This window comes from Myripristis murdjan, chromosome 9 (genome assembly GCF_902150065.1).
Source record: "Myripristis murdjan chromosome 9, fMyrMur1.1, whole genome shotgun sequence".
Taxonomy (NCBI): domain Eukaryota; kingdom Metazoa; phylum Chordata; class Actinopteri; order Holocentriformes; family Holocentridae; genus Myripristis; species Myripristis murdjan.
In genome coordinates, this window is record NC_043988.1 from 2,774,148 (window position 1) to 2,792,818 (window position 18,671).

Genomic DNA, 18,671 nt, shown 5'->3' on the forward strand with positions numbered 1-18,671 from the left:
GAAAATTTAAAACTCAGAAATCACAAAATGGCAAAAACTATTAGATTTTGAAATGGAAAAGTATCGTGCTGTAACTGAAAGTGTTTTGAAAAAAAAAAAAAAAAAGCATTGGTACAGAAACTTGACATACAATAAATTTTAAACTTGGAATGTGGCCCCTCACCTGCTCTTCAACTCTCTATCTCAGTGGTTCTCAAATGGGGGTACACATAGGGGTATGTTGGAGTACTGCAGGGGGGGTGTATGAGATTTTTTTAGATGTTCATTTGAAAAACAGCTGTATATTTTCTAAAATAATTAGCCTATGCCATAGTAAGTCCAATAAAAATGTACATGTAATGTTTGATAAACCACATTTTATATTCAGTATTCCCTCCGGGGTTTCCAAAATGCATCAGCAATACAGGTGAGAGCAAGGAGACAGAAATGAAAAAGAAGCAAAAACAGAAACAACAAAATCTGCTCAGTATCAGGTTGTTGTTTCACACACTGATGGAGCTGGGCTGAGCCTCTGCGTGTAGAAGCTTTTTTCCTGCCAGCTTTCTATTTTGGCAGTGGTCAGGGGGCAGTTGACTGAAAAAGTATTTCAAAGGGGACATATTACTGAAAAAAACACATGGACGTGGAGAGCAGGGCTCGGCAGCCACAGCGGTCAATTTGCTCCTCCACACCTGTCCTGACTTTAGGCTCATTAGTCCTGCCCTGCTCAGCCAATCAGCTCGCCTCATGTCCTCCAGTCTCATCACTGGTGTCTGGTTAGTTAAGCAGTTCAGATAGTACTTTTGCTGCTTTTAGTTCAGTCACCACTACATATAATGTAGTCCAGTACAAGACCTCTGCAAACTACAACCTCAATCATAAACACAGAATTAAATGTACACATTCTCCACAATGTCAACACAAACTGAACATGATAAACTTTATTAAAAGGTAGAATTTATGGCAGAGCTGCTGACCTGAACTGCATTAGATTGGACAGGTGGAGCTGAAAAAATGGCCACTGAGTGGCCATTTTAACAAACTCAAGCACAGCAAATAACTACAACTATAGTATTTTATTTTTTGGGTTTTTTTTTTTTTCTAAAAAAAAAAAAAGAAAGAAAAAGAAAAAAATCAAACAATCATGCTATTACTTTTAATATATTCAAAGAGCTGCTGACCCTGAACAACACTGCTTAGCCAGGGATGAAACCATGGAAACCATCACCATGGTTTCCTCTGGCTTTATGTCGTAACCACACTTTTATCATGTTACTTTATGATAACTAGATATGATTACTATACTCTTAACAGTGGCACTACCAGGCTTTGATTATGGCACTCCTTGAATGTTTTTCTAAGGTATTTTCATAGTAAATATGAATCATTTGTAGCAATACTGTAGAAAAACAGTATTAAACACAGTGGTACACACAGGTGTTTTAAAGGGGACAAAGTAAGTGGGTGTGTCCACCAACAGTTGGACAGCATTCAACATTAACCCCTATATCAAAAGAGCCTAATAACATTAATAGTACATACAGTATACCAAAAAGAGTCAAGACACAAAATCAGTTATTTCAGTACAGAAAACCATGAACACTGCATTATGCACCAGAGCTGTGCACTGAAAAATGAACGCATAATTAAATACAGAGATCAGTTCCCTAGTTCTATTACATCTGATGATGATGGCGCTCTGAAAAAGTTATTAGGAGCTCCAAAAAGTTGTTATTACACCCAATAGCTCTTGAACTTGCATGAAAAATCGATAGCGTAGGATAATACAGGATATACAGGGGACACAAAGCTATAGGTATTAAAAACTTGACTTGTTTTACTAACTGGATTTTATTTCACCCACCCACCCACCCATCTTTTCCCTGATTAAATAAATACATACATACATATATACATACATTGCCATAGCAAACCATGATTAATTTTGCCAGCTACACTCATGATTGAACTGATTTTTTTGTACATTACTATAGCTTGTAATATTAGTTTAAATCAGTATTGGTGTCTTTATTGCCATACAGACCTTGAAACAAAGGCCTTACACATTGCTGCAAATGTACATATTACCAAAACAACCCAACCCTGAACTCTACCACTACAAGAACCAAGCTTTTAATCACTTTCCTTGTGATAAACTTATTTTAAATCATGTTTTTTTTTTCTTTAATGATTAATGTCTTTGGTAAGAAACCAAGTAATAGGCAGGATATGCAGGCTATAAAGGGAGCTCATTATTATTGCAAATGAAACCCTGACAGGGTGAATCAAAACACCCATCATGTTATTCTTGGTTGACACTAGCTTGGCCCATTCAGATGACGGCAAGTATAAAAATTAATAATAAAAAGTACGTGGTTTTGAGTTTCATCTGGATTCTCTTGGGTCCCTGTCATAAAAAGAGTAGGGATGGTTGTGCTAAACCTTGTGGTGCTGATCTGTAGCTGAGTGCCAGACGTCAGAGCAGCTAACAGCTGATATTATTCATGAACCTGCCCTAAGCCGTCCTACCAGGGATAAGCCAATCAGTCAACTCAGGCCTGGTGAGATGTGCTGAGCCCACGTCTGATTGGCTGGCCGCTCCTCTGGTGAGGCTGATGCATTGAGAGATCAGTGGAGGATTTCTAACAAAACCTCTCCTGTGGAAATCCACTGGCCCCAATACAGGATTTAGGGTCAAGGAGAGAAAGTTAAAGGCTCTGTAATCTTATTTGAAGTGAAACTTTCACTGACTGACAGCGGCTGTTCGTTTATGAGTGTAATCTTCACTAACCCAGCCTGCATGCCTGGATCCACCAGGGTTTCCGAGAGCCAAATTCAAGTCTTTTTAAGACCTTTTTAATGCTGGCCAGAACTGAATTTAGGACCTGCTTAAAACAATGAAATAAAATGAAACAAAATAAAGAAAAATAAAATAAAATAAAATAAAATAAAGGTAGTATATAAAATAATGTCAAATAAAATACCGAAATAAGATAAATACACAAAGAAAGAAAACAAAATGAAAATAAATAAATAATCTTGAAAAAAAAAAATGTCAAAACCACCTTATTTCTGGTTAAACAGAGCTGATTCAAGTTCTGAAATCCTACACAAAAAAAGGACACAAAGAAACAAATGAAGCATCTGGAAGGCCAACTGTGGGTAGTGATCCACATGGTGCCACTAACCCTGTTCTCTATTATTACTATTATTGTTGTGTTGTTATTGTGATTCCTTTCATAAAACATCTGCTAACTTTAATCAAACCTTTTGAGACTTGAAGGCTTCGGTTAGTTTGGCAGGACTGTGTGGCCTGTATCCACGTGTGCCTTATCAATGATCTGTCAGTGACCCATGAACCAAAGCAACGTCACACCAGTTCTTCTGAGTCAAGGCCAGCGGTCTAATGTCTACTGTCTACAAAATAGTTTTTGTGAAATTATTTAAAATTCTATATTTCACTTTGCATGCAACTCACGACAAAACAGCTTCAGTCAGTCACTACAGTACAACCATTAATTGAAAAGTTCTTTTGTATTTATTACAAAATATATTCAAAATTCAGTTTCAGTGTTCATACTTTTACTTACATATATGCCACCCCCTTGTACAGTAGTAAGAGACTCCTACCACAAATTACAGAATGTTTTTTCCATACCTTATTTGCAATGATCCATGAGATCAGTTACACAATAACAATTTGCATGCAGCCACTGAAAGATGCCACATGTATCATTTTAACCATGAACACATCATTGTCAAGTAGCTTGTAATGAGCTCATGGTCAGACAGGTAGTAACCGTTATCATGCCACTGGTCTTAGTATGTTGTGTGTGATTATAACACAGAATTTTCCAAACCTCCCACTAGGGAAAAAAAAGGAAAAACAACCCTCTCAACTTGGAAGTCTTAGTTGAGACCTTAGGCCAGGTTTCTACATCCCAAGTTCCCAAAAGATCTGATACAAATCAACAGGGCTACTCCAAAGAACAGATGTACTTCTACAACAGCAACAGCAGTGGTGTGATGCTCCAACAGTGAACTGTTAGTTTTCAGTGCTAGGACAGAGCAAGCATAATTCCAAATGTGGTGGCTTCCATGTTTTGTCTGACTTGGTGTGGCTCAACCACACGGGGTTGTAAATGATGCAGTTACTAACTCTGATTTCCTACACCTGACTTATAAATAAAGAACACATTTGCCATAAACCCTGTTGCTCCGTCCTGCCTCCTACTCCCTAGAAAGGATAAACCACAGAACTTGAATCAGAGCAGAATGGACTTTATTAGTCAAATCAACATGGCAGGACGGTCGGAGTGGTGGCCATTTTTAAGTGCGTCATTGCCGTTGCTAAGAACTGTGGCCGTTGAACTGCGTGACACACATCACGGCCCAACTTACATGTGTTGTTACTGTAGCAACTAACCACAACCGCTATTTTATTTTGTACCAGCCAAATGACCACGGCAAACAATTCCATAACTGTTGCCAATTTAAAAAAAAAAAGTTTTAACTCTGTTTTAGCACTGTCGTCCTACCTTGTGCCATAAAGCAATCCAGCAGATTGCCCTCCAAATCTGATCTGATGCAAAACACAATGCAGAAGCTGCCAGTCTTCTCACTGATGGTGTCATCTGTTTACAGTAATTATACTGACGTCTCAGAATTCATGTGGCAATGATTTATTGTTGTTAACATGATAAATGTTGCACCTTTGTCAGTGCAGACACTTGAGACCAAACTTACTCATCCTTGTTTCCTTACTCATCTTCTCTGTGTTGCCTCACACATACTGTATAGGAGATAAACATGGTCTGCAAGTTAAGCTTTTTAGCCTCAGAAAGCACCTTTATGAAAAAAAAATGCATAATCACTTCAATGACTGGTATTCAAAATATATATCTTCCATGCTGAGCATTTTTCTTAAATTTCCACGTGCAGCCATGCACATTCGACGATGAAACATTCACTATTTGGGTTTGAGTATTCCTCTGTTTGGAATGCTCCATTTGGCAAGAAAAAGCATTCAAACATGAATGGAAAAAGTGTGTGTTTTCAACAAAATTATTCTTTTTAGTTAGAAATGTCTGTTTCCCAATGAACTAATAACATTCTGGACTGTGGAAAAAATATGCAAGTCAATAATTACGCGCTCATGAGTCAACTCCATAAAATACAAAAAAAAAAAAGTGAGGATACTCCCATGGAATGGTCTGATTGATTTATCAGACGTACTAATATTATGGATCCACTTCATTTCCAGCATACTGATTGGTAGAAAGATACTCTTCAGTCTCTTTGAAAGCACTTGGAATAGGTAATGAATGAGGTCTGTTTTCCATGATGAATGATAAAATCCCTTTTATATTGTTCTTTTAATGTGTTTGGTGGTCCTCCCAGTGACATAGGCCCACTACAGGAGAGACAGATCTCAGGAGGCTTTCTTGGTGCATGTTCCTGGAGCTTCTTGCAAGTTCACCTTGGATCTGTAAAGTAAACATGAGCTTAGTAATTGAAAAAAAAAAAAAAACATTTTCCTGCCAGCCAGTGGTGTAGTCTAGTTTATTCTGTGTTATGAAGCCCGCTTCATAACACAGAGAAGGCGACTTCATGGACGGGAAAGTGAACGTTATGTCAAAAAAACATACTGATACGTATCTTTGCGCATTTTTAAGTGGTTATACGGAAATTCAGGACCTTTTCTAGTGGGTATACGGCGTATACCTGCGTATCACATAGACTACACCACTGCTGCCAGCTGTACCTGAAATCCACAGTGGTTGTAAATATTACCAAGTCTGAAAATATCAAATAATAGAGAAATTAAGTGTAATTAAGTGTTATTATTTAAAAGTACGGAGCAGCTCATAAAATCAAATATTTTAATATCAGTTTGCAGATATTAGAATGACTTTTTCATTTTCACTGAAATATTTTGATCTTTAAACCAAAAATTTAGCAACTTTTTAGGACCACTGGGAAAAACATGAATGTGTTGATACACACAATATTTGGCAAGAAATCTGTCAAGCTGATATTGATTTGTGATGCTAAGTTATCTAATCCAATATGTCTTACAATCACAACACTTGCCATTACAACACAGCCCTTCCCTCCACCAAGAGTGGGGAAAAATCTGGATCACGTTAGTGATATCTAAACCAACACGTGGTGCCATCATCACATCGGGCCGGGTTCGGACAAAAATTTAGAAATTATGTTTGGGATCGGCACAAAAATATGTGGCCCGATCTGCACTCTAACGTGTATCACTGGAGGCTCCACGTGGTCGGGTGCAAGAGCCTTGCTGAAAGGCCTGACAAGGGCACTCCAACTGGCCCAAATCCTTAACTTAATACCCCCAAGCTGTCATTTAATTGTTTTTTATTACAGACAGTTATTACATATACACATATATCACATTACAATGATTGCTGTTGTTCCAGCACTAGATTGTTCCAGTTTCTGTGGCTAGTCTGAAACCCTGTTAATGCCCTGTCAGGGACTATGTAAAATGCCGCTGACCAAATTCTCACTGTCTCTTCTTTAGTGGCTGGCTTTAATGTAATTAAGTTACCGACCAAAGTAAAGACTTAACATGAAAAGTGGCGTTAGCATTTTCAGAGTTGCCATGGCACATGATTTCTTCATTGTTGGCACCTTATACTTTAGTCTGTAACTGTGTGTTCAGGCCAAATTTTCCACACATTTTCACAATTCTACAGAAAGTCGATGCAAAGACACAAATGGACACAAATTCACCTTTGGTCTGAACACACTATAATGCTAACTATGCCAATGACAGCACAAATAGCACATTTGAGTTCCTACGAGATGCATTTGTTCCCTATCTTTAGGTAATTGAGCTGGAGCTGTTCTGTCATGGTCATGTTGCAGTAGCTGTGTATATTAAAACCTATACTGAATCTACCAGGTGAGCCACTGCGGCACCCCCTGTACTCCACTTTATCTGCACTGATCATTCAAATATTAGTTAAGACTGTGCACTGAGTAGATGACCATTAGAAAATGGACTTGTGTAGTCCTTAATTTAAAGTGGCCCAGTCGTACCTGTTGTGTGTCATGTGGCTCTTGACCAGGTGGCCAGCAGCCAGAGCAGCCATCAGTGACAGCTCGCCGGCCAGCACCGTAGCACAGACCACCCTGGCCAGCTGTCGAGCGTTTTCCCCTGGACAGTCCTGACTGGCTCCCTGCACACCGAGCATCTGGCAGCACACATGGACATTGAATTAACCCCCCCGCAATCAGAGGGATGTGGGAGTAAGGTCAGGCAGCACAGGTAAAAATTGTGACTTTGGCTCGATTGGTTTGTTCTGAGATACAGCATTTGGCTTCTGAAATTTCATAAAATATACAAAACTCCCATCAAAAACTACATTGAGTTAACTTATACGTTTTTATACTAATTGGCTCAAGCATACCAAGCGCAGTCTGAAAAAAAAAAGTTTCTAAAACTGCTATTTTTCCAACATAATTTGTAGGGAAGGTCACCAAATTTGACCTGCTCCTTCCTAAGAAGCAGGAGGTCATTGTAGGATTGCACCAACTGATCAGCCACCAATTATATTCAGCATACTGAAAAAAAAAGTAAATCAGCAACTGGAATTGAAAATGTTTTGGTTACCTTATACATAACATTTTCAAAATATTTTGTCAAAAATATTTTTGAATGAAATTAGTTATCTATTGATGGGAACATGCGTGCTAACTTTATCTACTGATGGTAGAAGTGATAGGCCAATTTTTTGACATTAGTTAATCTGAATATGTTGATTCAAAAACAAAAGTTGAAATGCAAAAAGGGGTTGTTTTGTGTTCACATTCACGAAAAAAAATCGGTCTGATGGGATGGAAGAATTTTTAATTGTGTTTATCTGTGATGCCTAGCCTTTTCTGTGTGTACGTACGTGTGTGTGTGTGTGTGTGTGTGTGTGTGTGCATACCTGGAGGCAGGCTTGCTGTGGGGGCAGATTGGTGCCCCCCCCAACGGTGCCAAGCTCTATGGAAGGCATGGTGCAGCTGATGTACAGGTCCTCCCCTGTCGGCCCTGATGCCTCCATCAGGGTGATGCAGTTACTGCTGCCTACTGACTGCGCTGGATCCTGGAGGACACATGCACACACACACACACACACACACACACACACACACACACACACACACATATCATTCCATAGATTAATTCACACATTCATTATTTTCTACCCGTGCGTTCCTTTTCAGGGCAGTGGGGTTCTTGAGCGTATCCCAACATGTATTCGTTTTTATGAATATTAGCCGGGGGGAAGTCTACCTGAATGGCAGGAGGCTAACAGTTAGCATTTGGAGCATCCAGCCAGTATCCAGCACTCAGTAACAATGAGAGGAAAAGAGCACCACTACTGTCCTACACAACAGCTGGGGGAGAGTGTAATTATACATTTTTCAAAATGGGTGAACTATCCCTTTAAAAGCTAAGGCGTCTCTTCCTTTTGCCTCTTTGCTATATATTTAAACATCATTCATGCACAGCCGTTTCTTAAGTGGACCTCGGATGGAGCCAGATGTGGTTTGAGTGATTTATAATGCAACAGCAAAACTACACTACTACAATATTAAATTTAACTCATAACTCTGACATTTACAATAATGTTGATCAATAGTCCACGAAAAGACTAAAAGAAACTGATGTCCAATGTGAGCATTTGCCATTAACTAGCAGCACCTGTCCACAGGCGATGTAGATTGCTGCCACCAGGTTGGCTGCATGTGCGTTGTACCCTCCGATGCTGCCGGCCATGGCTGAGCCCACCAGGTTCTTGTTGATGTTCACTGCTACCAAAGCTTCAGTCGTCGTCTTCAAAACCTGCAGGGCAAGGAGAACATTTAAACCGCTGCCAACTTGAATGTGCATTGTACGTTTAATCCTGTGTCTAAATGTCTGTCCGGTACTGTCCATCTTGTCTAACACTTACCATCTGCAATCATGCCCCAGCTGATATGACTTCCAGAGTTAAGGCTGACTGATCATCTACTGAATTTTGTTTTTTATATAATAGGATAGGAAACTGTCGAGAACCCCATACAGGCATGGAACACATTTTGTCAGGTTCAAACATTCAGTGCATTTCATTAATAAAAAATAAATATATCAAGTTAAAAATACATTAAATCGGGGAGCCCCAGTAGCTCACTGGATAAGAGTGTGTACCATGTACTAAGACTGAGCCCTGATGGCAGCATCCTGGGTTCAAATCCAACCTCAGGCTATTTGCTGCATATCATCCCCTCTTTCTCCCCTGCCTTTCCTGTCTCCCTCTGCTGTGACTATCAAATAAAGCTAAAATAAAAATACATTAAATCAAATAGTATGTGTACCACTAATAAAAAAGGGCTTCTTCTTCAAACCCTGCTATAAGGATACCTGATATGCCTCTATTTATATCTAAAATATTGCTAAAAATGTGATCAAGCCAAGAAAAGACCCACAGTTAGTTCTATTAGCATAATTTTACCTTATAATTGTTAAATGGACCCAAAAGCCCCGCTAAAGATCAGAATATCAGAATATGTAACAATGACAACGGTATTCCCTGTTGTAGCTCTTCTTACCTCTCTGACTACGTTAGCAGGGATGGTGGCTTCACAGACAGCGGACTTGCCCCTGCCCTCGATCCAGTTGATGGCGGCTGGTTTCTTGTCAGTGCAGTAGTTTCCACTGACAGCCACGACCTGCAGCTCTGGGAACTGCTGCTGGAGCCTGGAGAGAGCCTGCTCCGTGCCCTGCATGCAGAACAGACACCATGCATGAGATGCACCAGGGATAAATGTCTTGGACTGCCATTCAAGAAGGGCTGGGTGATAGTTGGTGAGAGCTAAGATGATCTCTGATGTATTTGTCCAATATCCTTTGAGGCAACACAAAGGATTGACTACACTGACTTCACTAATTCCCCAGAGAGAACCACCCATAATGTCCTCAAACAGGCTTTGCATTCTATGTCAAATGTAAAATTTCCTTAATTCCATTACTTTCCATGACTGAAACAAATATAAATGTAAGATATTTTTTAATGACCAAAATACTATAGACTCAGGTGTCTTGTTTGGTTGGGAAAATGAAAATAAGATAACCATAGCAAAAAATAAAGATTACATTAAGTGAATGGCTTGTCACTGATTTTTGTTTACATTGAGGCAGACAGAATTCCATGATATACCATGACTTGTCCCAAGATTTTCTTAAATTCCCTGACTTTCCTTGTTTGGAATAAACTTTCCAAAATTCAGTGACTTTGCATAAATTCCATGATCGGTTGAAACTTTGCGAAAACTCAAAACTGGATCTCACCAGGAAAGAAATACAACACAGCACACACAGAAAAGTCACCTTAGAGATCATGTTCATCCCCATGGCATCTCCCGTCCTGGAATGGAAGCGGATATAGAGGTTTCTACCAGCCAGAGCGATCAGCAACTTCTGAAGGCGAGCAAACCTGCAAATACCAATGACAGATTTAGCCTCTCACACAAAGAAAACAACTGGGAACACACTGGGTTTGTGTACCCAGTCTCTGACTGGGTTTTAATGCCTTTACCTGCTGGTGTTGTCAAAGACCTCCTTAATAGCCTGGAAACCATCAGTGCTCTCCAGCCAGGCCTTGACCTCCGCAGCCTGACACGCCGAGGGCAGCCTCACAACAGGACCTCTTGTCATGCCATCGGCCAGAATACGACTGCTGGCACCACCACTCAACTACACAAAGCATATGCATTGTACAATTAGCATATGCATTATACAACAAGCAATTATTTCTGATGTAGATGGTATCATCCATTACTACCCACTATAAGTATCATCCACTACCCAAAATGAACAATGTAACCAAATTTAATGGCAATATTGAAAAGTTTTTAACACATACTGCTGAATCACATAGAAAACAGCACTGCAGGAGAATTTGAATTTGAACGTAAAATATACCAGAAGTGGACAAATGATTTCACTTTGAAGTGACGAAGACCAAATAAGAAAGACTGAAAGACTTGATATTAAATAATATTTTGTCCACCTCTCGCCCACACCCTAGAAGACACTATCAGCATCTGTGTCACACAGCATATCTGCCACTCACAGCGATTGCTCGACAACCGCGGTTGGTGCTTGCCACCAGGCATCCCTCCGTGGTCGCCATGGGAACCTGGAATTGCTTCCCGTCCAAATGCAGCGGTCCAGCCACGCCCACCGGCACCGGCATGTAGCCAATCACATTCTCACAGCAGGTTCCCATTACCTGGAAAAAAAAAACAAATTGTACTAAGTCAAATGATGTTGTTGATGATGAGTTATTTCATTATAGTCACTAAACATTTCATATAGAGGAACAAATTCCATAATCTCCATAAGATTAACAATTCAACAAAATCCTACAGTTAATTAATTAGTTAGTAATTAGTATTTGTGTTCTCTCACCTTGGAGTAGTCGTAGTCAGTGTATGGCAGCGAGGAGAGTGCAGAGGGGGAGGGCAGCTTGGCAGATATCATCTGTCTCCGTATGGCTACTCCTCTCTCTGGTCTCTCCATCATGGCCTCCAGCTTATAGGCAGGGATGTGCTTGGAGTTGACCAGCATCATCACCTCAGCGTCGCTCAGGAAACCAGCACCCAACTGCAAGAGCAACATGCACTGAGTTACTGACACAGATTAAAATGTAGTCATGAACGAATGCATGGATACACAAATAAATCCTGTGCAGTATGATTAGAGCAGTGTGCCGGATATCAGCTGGTCAGTGTCGTCCACCCCTGACACCATGGAGGTTCCTACCAGACCATAGATAGTGATTGTTTTTTATTACTTAAATATCAGATATCTAACCAGAGAAATCATTCCACTGTGGTGTAAAAAGACTCTGTAAAACCTGCAATAAAACTTGCCTTACTCTGCCTCTACTTTGCCATAACAGACCAAACCAGTGATTCTGCATGTTTACTGTAATATCTACAAAATGTATAAACTTCACATTTCACCCTTCAAGTTGCTCCAAAGCTTTTCCCAAAGCAAGCAGATGTATTATGGAACTCTGATATCATTTTTCCTCTCTTTCATCCAGCCATTGGTTTCCACTCATTCCACTGTGTCAAACTTTCTTCACACCAATATTCCATCACTGCAATAAAGTCCTCCACATTAGTTTTCCCAAAAGCAGCAGCACTGTTGTGATTTGATGACTTGAAATTGGATGGAGTGAAACGGTCTCTCTGTCAGAAGATAGTCCCCGGGGAAATGTTTGCTTTACACAGCCAGTTATGAGTTGTGTGGTTTATGGAGGATGTTAGCTGCAGAAGCAGAACATGATAAGGTGGCTGTTTCAACCAAAAATTCATATTTGAAAACTGAGGGATTGTGATTGTGATCATGTGTTGTGAAAGGTTGTGAAGTTGTTGAAAATGCATGGCTCAAGTGGCACCTGTGTGTGGTCAGCGTCCCTGTGGTGAGCATGTGCAAAGACGTGCTCAGCAAGTGACATCAGAGTTTTCAAACTGTTGATATGTCGTTTTCACCGTCGATGCCACAAAAGCAAACCAGTGTTTTTGAACACTTCCACTCTTGACAACGACAGCATGTTAGCCATAAGAGAACATAAGAGAAAAAAACTCACAAACCTATGTGACAAAAACTCACAAAATTTCTGAGATTATAGGGCATATAACTTCTATATAAAAAAAACTCAGAAAAATAGTTATACTATCAGATTTATTAACAAGGACATTTTTTCTCATAAATGTGTGAGTTTTTTCTCATAAAGTTATGACTTTAATCTTGGAAATTCTGAGGGTTTTTTTTTTTTTTAATATTCCCCCCTCTACCGACACTATAATTTGTTCTTCCCTACAATTGCCATGACAATGGTGCCATCGTACTTGACAACATTCTGCAAAAGTTTTTGGTGACCAAAAATGCGGTTTCCATTGTGGGCAGAAGGTCAAAACAGAAAAACAAAACAAAACAAAACAAACAAAACAAAAAGATTTCCATATGGTCGATAAGTGTATGTCTGCGCTTATGAGTTGTGTCAGGATGAGCTGAGTAAATGTCAGGCCATACAGAGCCTGTGGATTCAGCACAGGTGACTTTTCTATTAGTGTCATGCTCTAATTGGTTCAACCTCAAGGAAAGAGTAAAGTGACTAATCCCATTACAGCCTATTCAAATTACACAACTGCCCCAAGACCCTGCAGCAGTCAGCTGCTGGGAAATGATGCCGGACAGCACAGACAGCTGAGGGCTCTGGAAAGTGGGCTGAGGAGACTGATGAATCAGTTCTGCCATTTGAAAGAATGCCAGTATCAATATTAACTGTGAAAAGAGAATTTTGTGTATATGTGTGTATCTTACCTCTGGATTTTTGAGGATGGCCACACATCTGTCCAGCTCTCTGGGCTGGGTGGGGAGCTTGCTCTGCGTGGGCTGAGGCTTGAGCTGTTCCGCTTCCTCCCCCACCACAAAGATGCCCTTTGGCTGGGGTTCAGCGGCTGGTGTAGGCAGGGGTCGGATCACCTCATCTGGGAAGTGAAGAAGGTGCAACAGAATGGCAATCATAATTTTTTATTTATATAGCAGCTTTCAAAACAAATTAAGTGCTTCACAAAGAATACAGAAAATTAAACAGCAAGCGCCAACAAGATGAGACTGACTGGAATTCATCACCACGGCTTGAACTAACCTCTCCCTTCCTTGATCAGCGGGACCGGGGCAGCCACATTCTGGGCCGGTGTCAACGGTCGAGGGGCCAGCGGCTCCTTCCTGCAGCAAGCCTCAGGGGGGCGTCGGTGGGCTAGAGCAGGGGAGGACATGGTGATGGGGTTCTTCAGTGACAGCGTGGACTCCATCTCAACCTGCTCAAAGAATATGTACTTGATGGCCAGCAGCAGGGCCAAGCCCAGACAGATCACCTGCTCTACGTCCATTGTTATCATCCTGCAGCAGAAAAGGGAAAATAAAAGGCATGAGAGATTTTTGTTATTAATCAACTGTGGAAATTCCAGTTCCACTGAGCAGCCCCACCAGTTGGGGGTTCAGAGCCTTGCTCAAGGGCACTTTGACATGATTTGTTGAAATAGTGGAGGATACCATCGGCCCAGTCATAAATGTCTAAAGTGTTGTCAAAAGAGCAAAAGCAAAAGACTCTATTTACATTTTCTTTAAAAATATATTCTAAACCAAAGAAGGCAGCCTTACAGCCAGCTCACATCAAGTTCAAATTTTAGGCAAAAAACATGCTTAACATGATTGTAAAACAATGCATCTGTATGAACACCTATACACCAAGCCCAACATATCACACTTTTTTTGGAAACCAGGACAATTTCTTTGTTTCTTTTTGTTTTGTGGAGGCTGAAAGAAAACTCATCGACCAATCTTATTAGCTTTTGGAGTCCTGTGTCCGGAACCAGCATTCAGGATGGACATCAGGTTGTTGATATTCTTGGTCTCAGAGAAACTATATGATAAAAGCCATAACAGCTACAAACAAGAAGAACAAAAAGAATGAAACCACATAGTGCTGAGTCCAAGTCAAGAATCTTCAAGAATCTACAAACTGTCCAGTTGACCTCAACTCAACTCTATATGGAAAACCATGACCTGGATGATTGAAAACCTACACAGACAAAAAGTATCCAAACATTTTCTTAGAACACTGAAAATTTGGTGTTGAAAAACCTTATTACCTTATATTTTGTTTTTGTGTCATGTATTTGCATAGGCCTTTAACCTTGGAGCCAAAATGCACGAGCTGATAAGAAATACAGCTAACCATTCAATGCCCGCAGATGCACTGCAATCACTGAAATATGATGCAGTGTAATACAATACATGTTTATCATCCCTTTACTGGAAAAAAGCCCAAAGAAGTATCTGCTGACCTGGCCAGGTAGAACTGCCACAGAGGCTGCTCTGGGTCAATTCTCCTAGGGGAGTGGTGGTCCAGGCCCATGTCAACCTGGGAGACATCCACTGTGGTGTTGATGGACAAGGGCTCAGCGATCCACCGGCTGTGTGCGTGAACCATAACCAGACCCAGGGACTAAAAGAAGAGCCAACATACTATGAAACATAATGGAACGAAACCAAATGGAAGAAATGCAAAAACGCTATTAAAAAAAAAAAAAAAAGAAAAGAAAAAAAGAGAGAGATCCTACCATGATCATCTTGACTCGCTGGGTAACGGGGTTCGGTTTGTTGTCCTCCTCTTCCTCCATCACTCTGGAGAAGTGGCTCAGCTGCCAGATAGGATGGCCCTCTTGACTCTCTCTGGACAGCTTGACACACATGAAACACATTCAAACACATCAGGACTGCATCCACTAACACACCCAGACACACATACACCATCCACATCATTGCCATCACCATCTTACCTCCAGCACCAGTGAGACACATGCAGGGAAGAAGGTCATGAAGACAAAGTAGTTGGCTAGGACAGACATACAGCCAAAACAGCACATGATCTCCAACTGGCGGACACCTGAAAGATACAGGGAGGCAAAACTTCATTCATTTACTTTACTTTCTTTTCTTCACTTGTTTGCTGTACTATTCATCAGTTAAACTAATATTGGTATATTAGTTTAACTGATGAATCACAACATCACAACTTGATTTGCTTGCATTACTTAGTGAACAAGACAGATAGTACTCAGTAGAGCGCATATCTCCACCAACACTGTGCAGTCCTTAAGATCATCCATTTCCACATCACATGCTTGACCAAACTTTTATCATTTCATTTATATTATTCTTACCATGCTTCCCACATAGTCATGTCATGTCACGTGAATTCATTTGGAAGTTATGCATCTTGCCTTCCACTGCCATGGCCCATTTTGGCCAATCGTTGTAATCAGCTCTTTCTTGTCCATGCTTTCCACAAAATTTTGCCATGTTAAGGTGAAGTCACCTTAGTCTTTCGTGTTCCAGTAACTTCAATTCAAATCCATGTAACGGTGGGGAAAAAAAGTATTTGTATCTGTCTGGGGAGACATTTTGTCTCCTCACTCTGAACAAAAGTTTAATCTTGGTGAACTTTGACACATATCCTGCTCCACCCATCTTTGTTGTGGCAAACGATTTTTTTTTTTTTTTTTGGATGAATCAAATGAAATATGACAGGCCCCTCAGAAGTTATATGCCTTTTTGTGATCTGTGATGCCCGCCATCACGCCCTCTTTTAACCAATCAGCTCCAAAAGTTAATTGACCCAACACTGGCACATAACTAACCTTTCAAAAAACTTTTTGAGTTATCCTAAAAACAAACAAACAATATTGGGTGGTAACATAACCCTGGCAGAAATTTGACAAAAATAATTGCGCTGAGACATCATAAAATGCAAAGAATGCCCTTGTAACACAAACTCAGTGAATCTGTAAGTCAGATCTCATACAAAGAGGCAAAATAAATAGAGCTCCAAATGCTGAGATTACCTGACATGGTTCCCACCCCGATCACTAAGCACTCCACAACAGCATCCAGAGTGAAGGTAGGTCCTAGAACTGCCATGCCACGAGCAATGTTGTCCCTCACTTCATCCTGACAGACACAAGCAGCAGTATTCCATTTGAACTATGCACTTTTCACTCATGCAAATGAATAAGGAGGTATTTTCGTACCTGAGAGTTGGAGCTCAAGGCGAACTTAGCGAGAGCACATGCTTTGGAGAGGTCGATGAGGAGCAGGAAGAAGGGCAAAGCCTCACTGTGGGACACAAAGGGGGGGGTTAACAATTTTTGTCTTTAACAGAGGCAGAAGACGGTAATGCTGAAGAGTGTACTTACTTGAGGCCAGTGAGCTCTTTGTCAAGAAAGTGAATAACCACTGTGCTGAATACGAAGCTGGAGAATATGGTGAAAAGGCCAGCAATACCTGCAAAGGTATAGAGGAGACACATTAGACTGAAATATGTTATCTTAACTCTTATCTTATCTCTTCAACCCATGGCAGATTTGCTCAAAACCACAGAAATCGATTTGAAATTCTAGTAGAGATATCAAAGTTTTCAAAGACAACAATAATGCTCTGCTGAATTTCAGGGAAAAGTGTCTAAAATGATGCACAAGACAGAAGACTGTAGATTTTTTGGATGTGATGAGATTCTGCACCCATAAAATGATGGCATCTTGGCTTTGAATATTTTACTCAATACAAGTATGATGGAGCTTCAATGAAACATCAGCAGAATATGTATGTGATACTGTCATACAATACAAAAGTTTTGAACTAACTTTGAAGCTACTTAAGGGGAAATACAAGGGAAAATCAGAGTTAAAGGCATTATTCTGTGAGTGTCCATCGGCCATGCTCACCTAGAATATACTTAGATCCGAGCTGTCGCAGGTTCTGGAACTGGAAGTAAATGTAGACAATGGCGATGCAGCGTGTGATGGTCAGGATGATGATATCGCTGCTCAGAATTTGCTGTAAAGGGTGAGATGTGCAAATTTACAGATTGGTGTGCAGATTTAACCACCAAGTTCCCAAGTGTTTTGCTATTATAAAGTCTTTACCCATGAGGCTTTTTCCCCACTGCAGGTTGGTAATACTTAACTTAGTGAAATGAACACATTTTCCAAGCTAAATCTTGTATAAATGTACACTTCATCATCTCATTCCTCATTTTTGACTGTCCTGCATTATACAAGAATTTCTAGGTCAAAATAAACCCATTTTATCAGCATAAATGATTAAATAAGCTGCAGCAGAGTAGCACGTCTTCACAGAATCAAGGCTAATAGGGCAAACTTGCACTCTCAGTTAGTTGGGATGGGATGCTCTTCTTTGTTGCAGCTCCTCTTTGTGATTTAGCTTGATGAGGTTGCAGGATTTTTATAAAATTATTGCCTAGTGTGCAGCTGTAAGAGTGGAACTGCTCCAGAAGACCACCCAGCGAGTGCTCCATTAAGAAGAAACGCTTCTACTTCTCAAAAATGTTAGATCATTTTCCTCTCTCTTTCTTTTGGCATACTTTGGTACAAAGCTATAAAGTTTTAAATCAACCAACATCCATCCAGACACTGTATCTATCCATCTCTCGTCCTCTCTCACCTCCTCTGTTTTGGGGCAGTCAAAGTTCCAGCCACAGATCTGGTCATTGCCGGTGAACATGTTCATGGACATCATACAGATGGTGAGGGTGACGGTGCCAACGATCACCTCCCATGGGTGGGAGGCCACCAGGAGGCCATGCATACGGAACAGACGCGTCAGCATGGCGCCACAGACCTGCCAAGTGACACAGAACAGATGAAGTATTTACTGGGGGAGATGAGAGACTGATAGGATGAAATAACCTAATTTATTGTCGCCAAAGGGAAATTTGTCTAATAACAAATATATAATTTGATGCTCTCACATGAGCAAAGACATCATTAACCTTTCTCCATTAGGTATAGTGATGATGATATGGGAAAGACTGATGCTGGGCCTCTGAACTAGTTAAGTAATGGGAAATAAAAAGACTGGTGAACTATGATCCTCAGGTGGTGATAATGATAAGAGAAAAAAAATCACAAATCTAAGAAAAAAAAGATTCTTGCAGAAGATTATTTATTTATCTTTAATGGGCTATTACATGGGCCTAATTAAAGACTTCGATTCATTTCTACCACCATGCAGAATACTGGAGTAATTA

The 18,671-nt window shown here is 40.4% G+C and overlaps 1 protein-coding gene across 1 annotated transcript; it reads right to left on the minus strand.

Annotated features, from left to right (window-relative positions):
* Positions 1-3,498: 3,498 nt before the first annotated feature.
* Positions 3,499-18,250, minus strand: hmgcra (3-hydroxy-3-methylglutaryl-CoA reductase a). Its single transcript, XM_030060075.1, has 19 exons — positions 18,086-18,250; positions 17,347-17,458; positions 16,819-16,906; positions 16,654-16,738; positions 16,468-16,573; positions 15,403-15,509; positions 15,184-15,303; positions 14,908-15,068; positions 13,707-13,960; positions 13,379-13,545; positions 11,453-11,647; positions 11,115-11,273; positions 10,578-10,735; positions 10,370-10,475; positions 9,592-9,762; positions 8,705-8,845; positions 7,944-8,102; positions 7,051-7,205; positions 3,499-5,465 (listed from the first exon to the last, which is right to left on the minus strand). The coding sequence occupies exons 1-19, from the start codon at positions 18,248-18,250 to the stop codon at positions 5,411-5,413; spliced, it is 2,664 nt and encodes an 887-aa protein (XP_029915935.1). The 3' UTR covers positions 3,499-5,410.
* Positions 18,251-18,671: the final 421 nt, after the last annotated feature.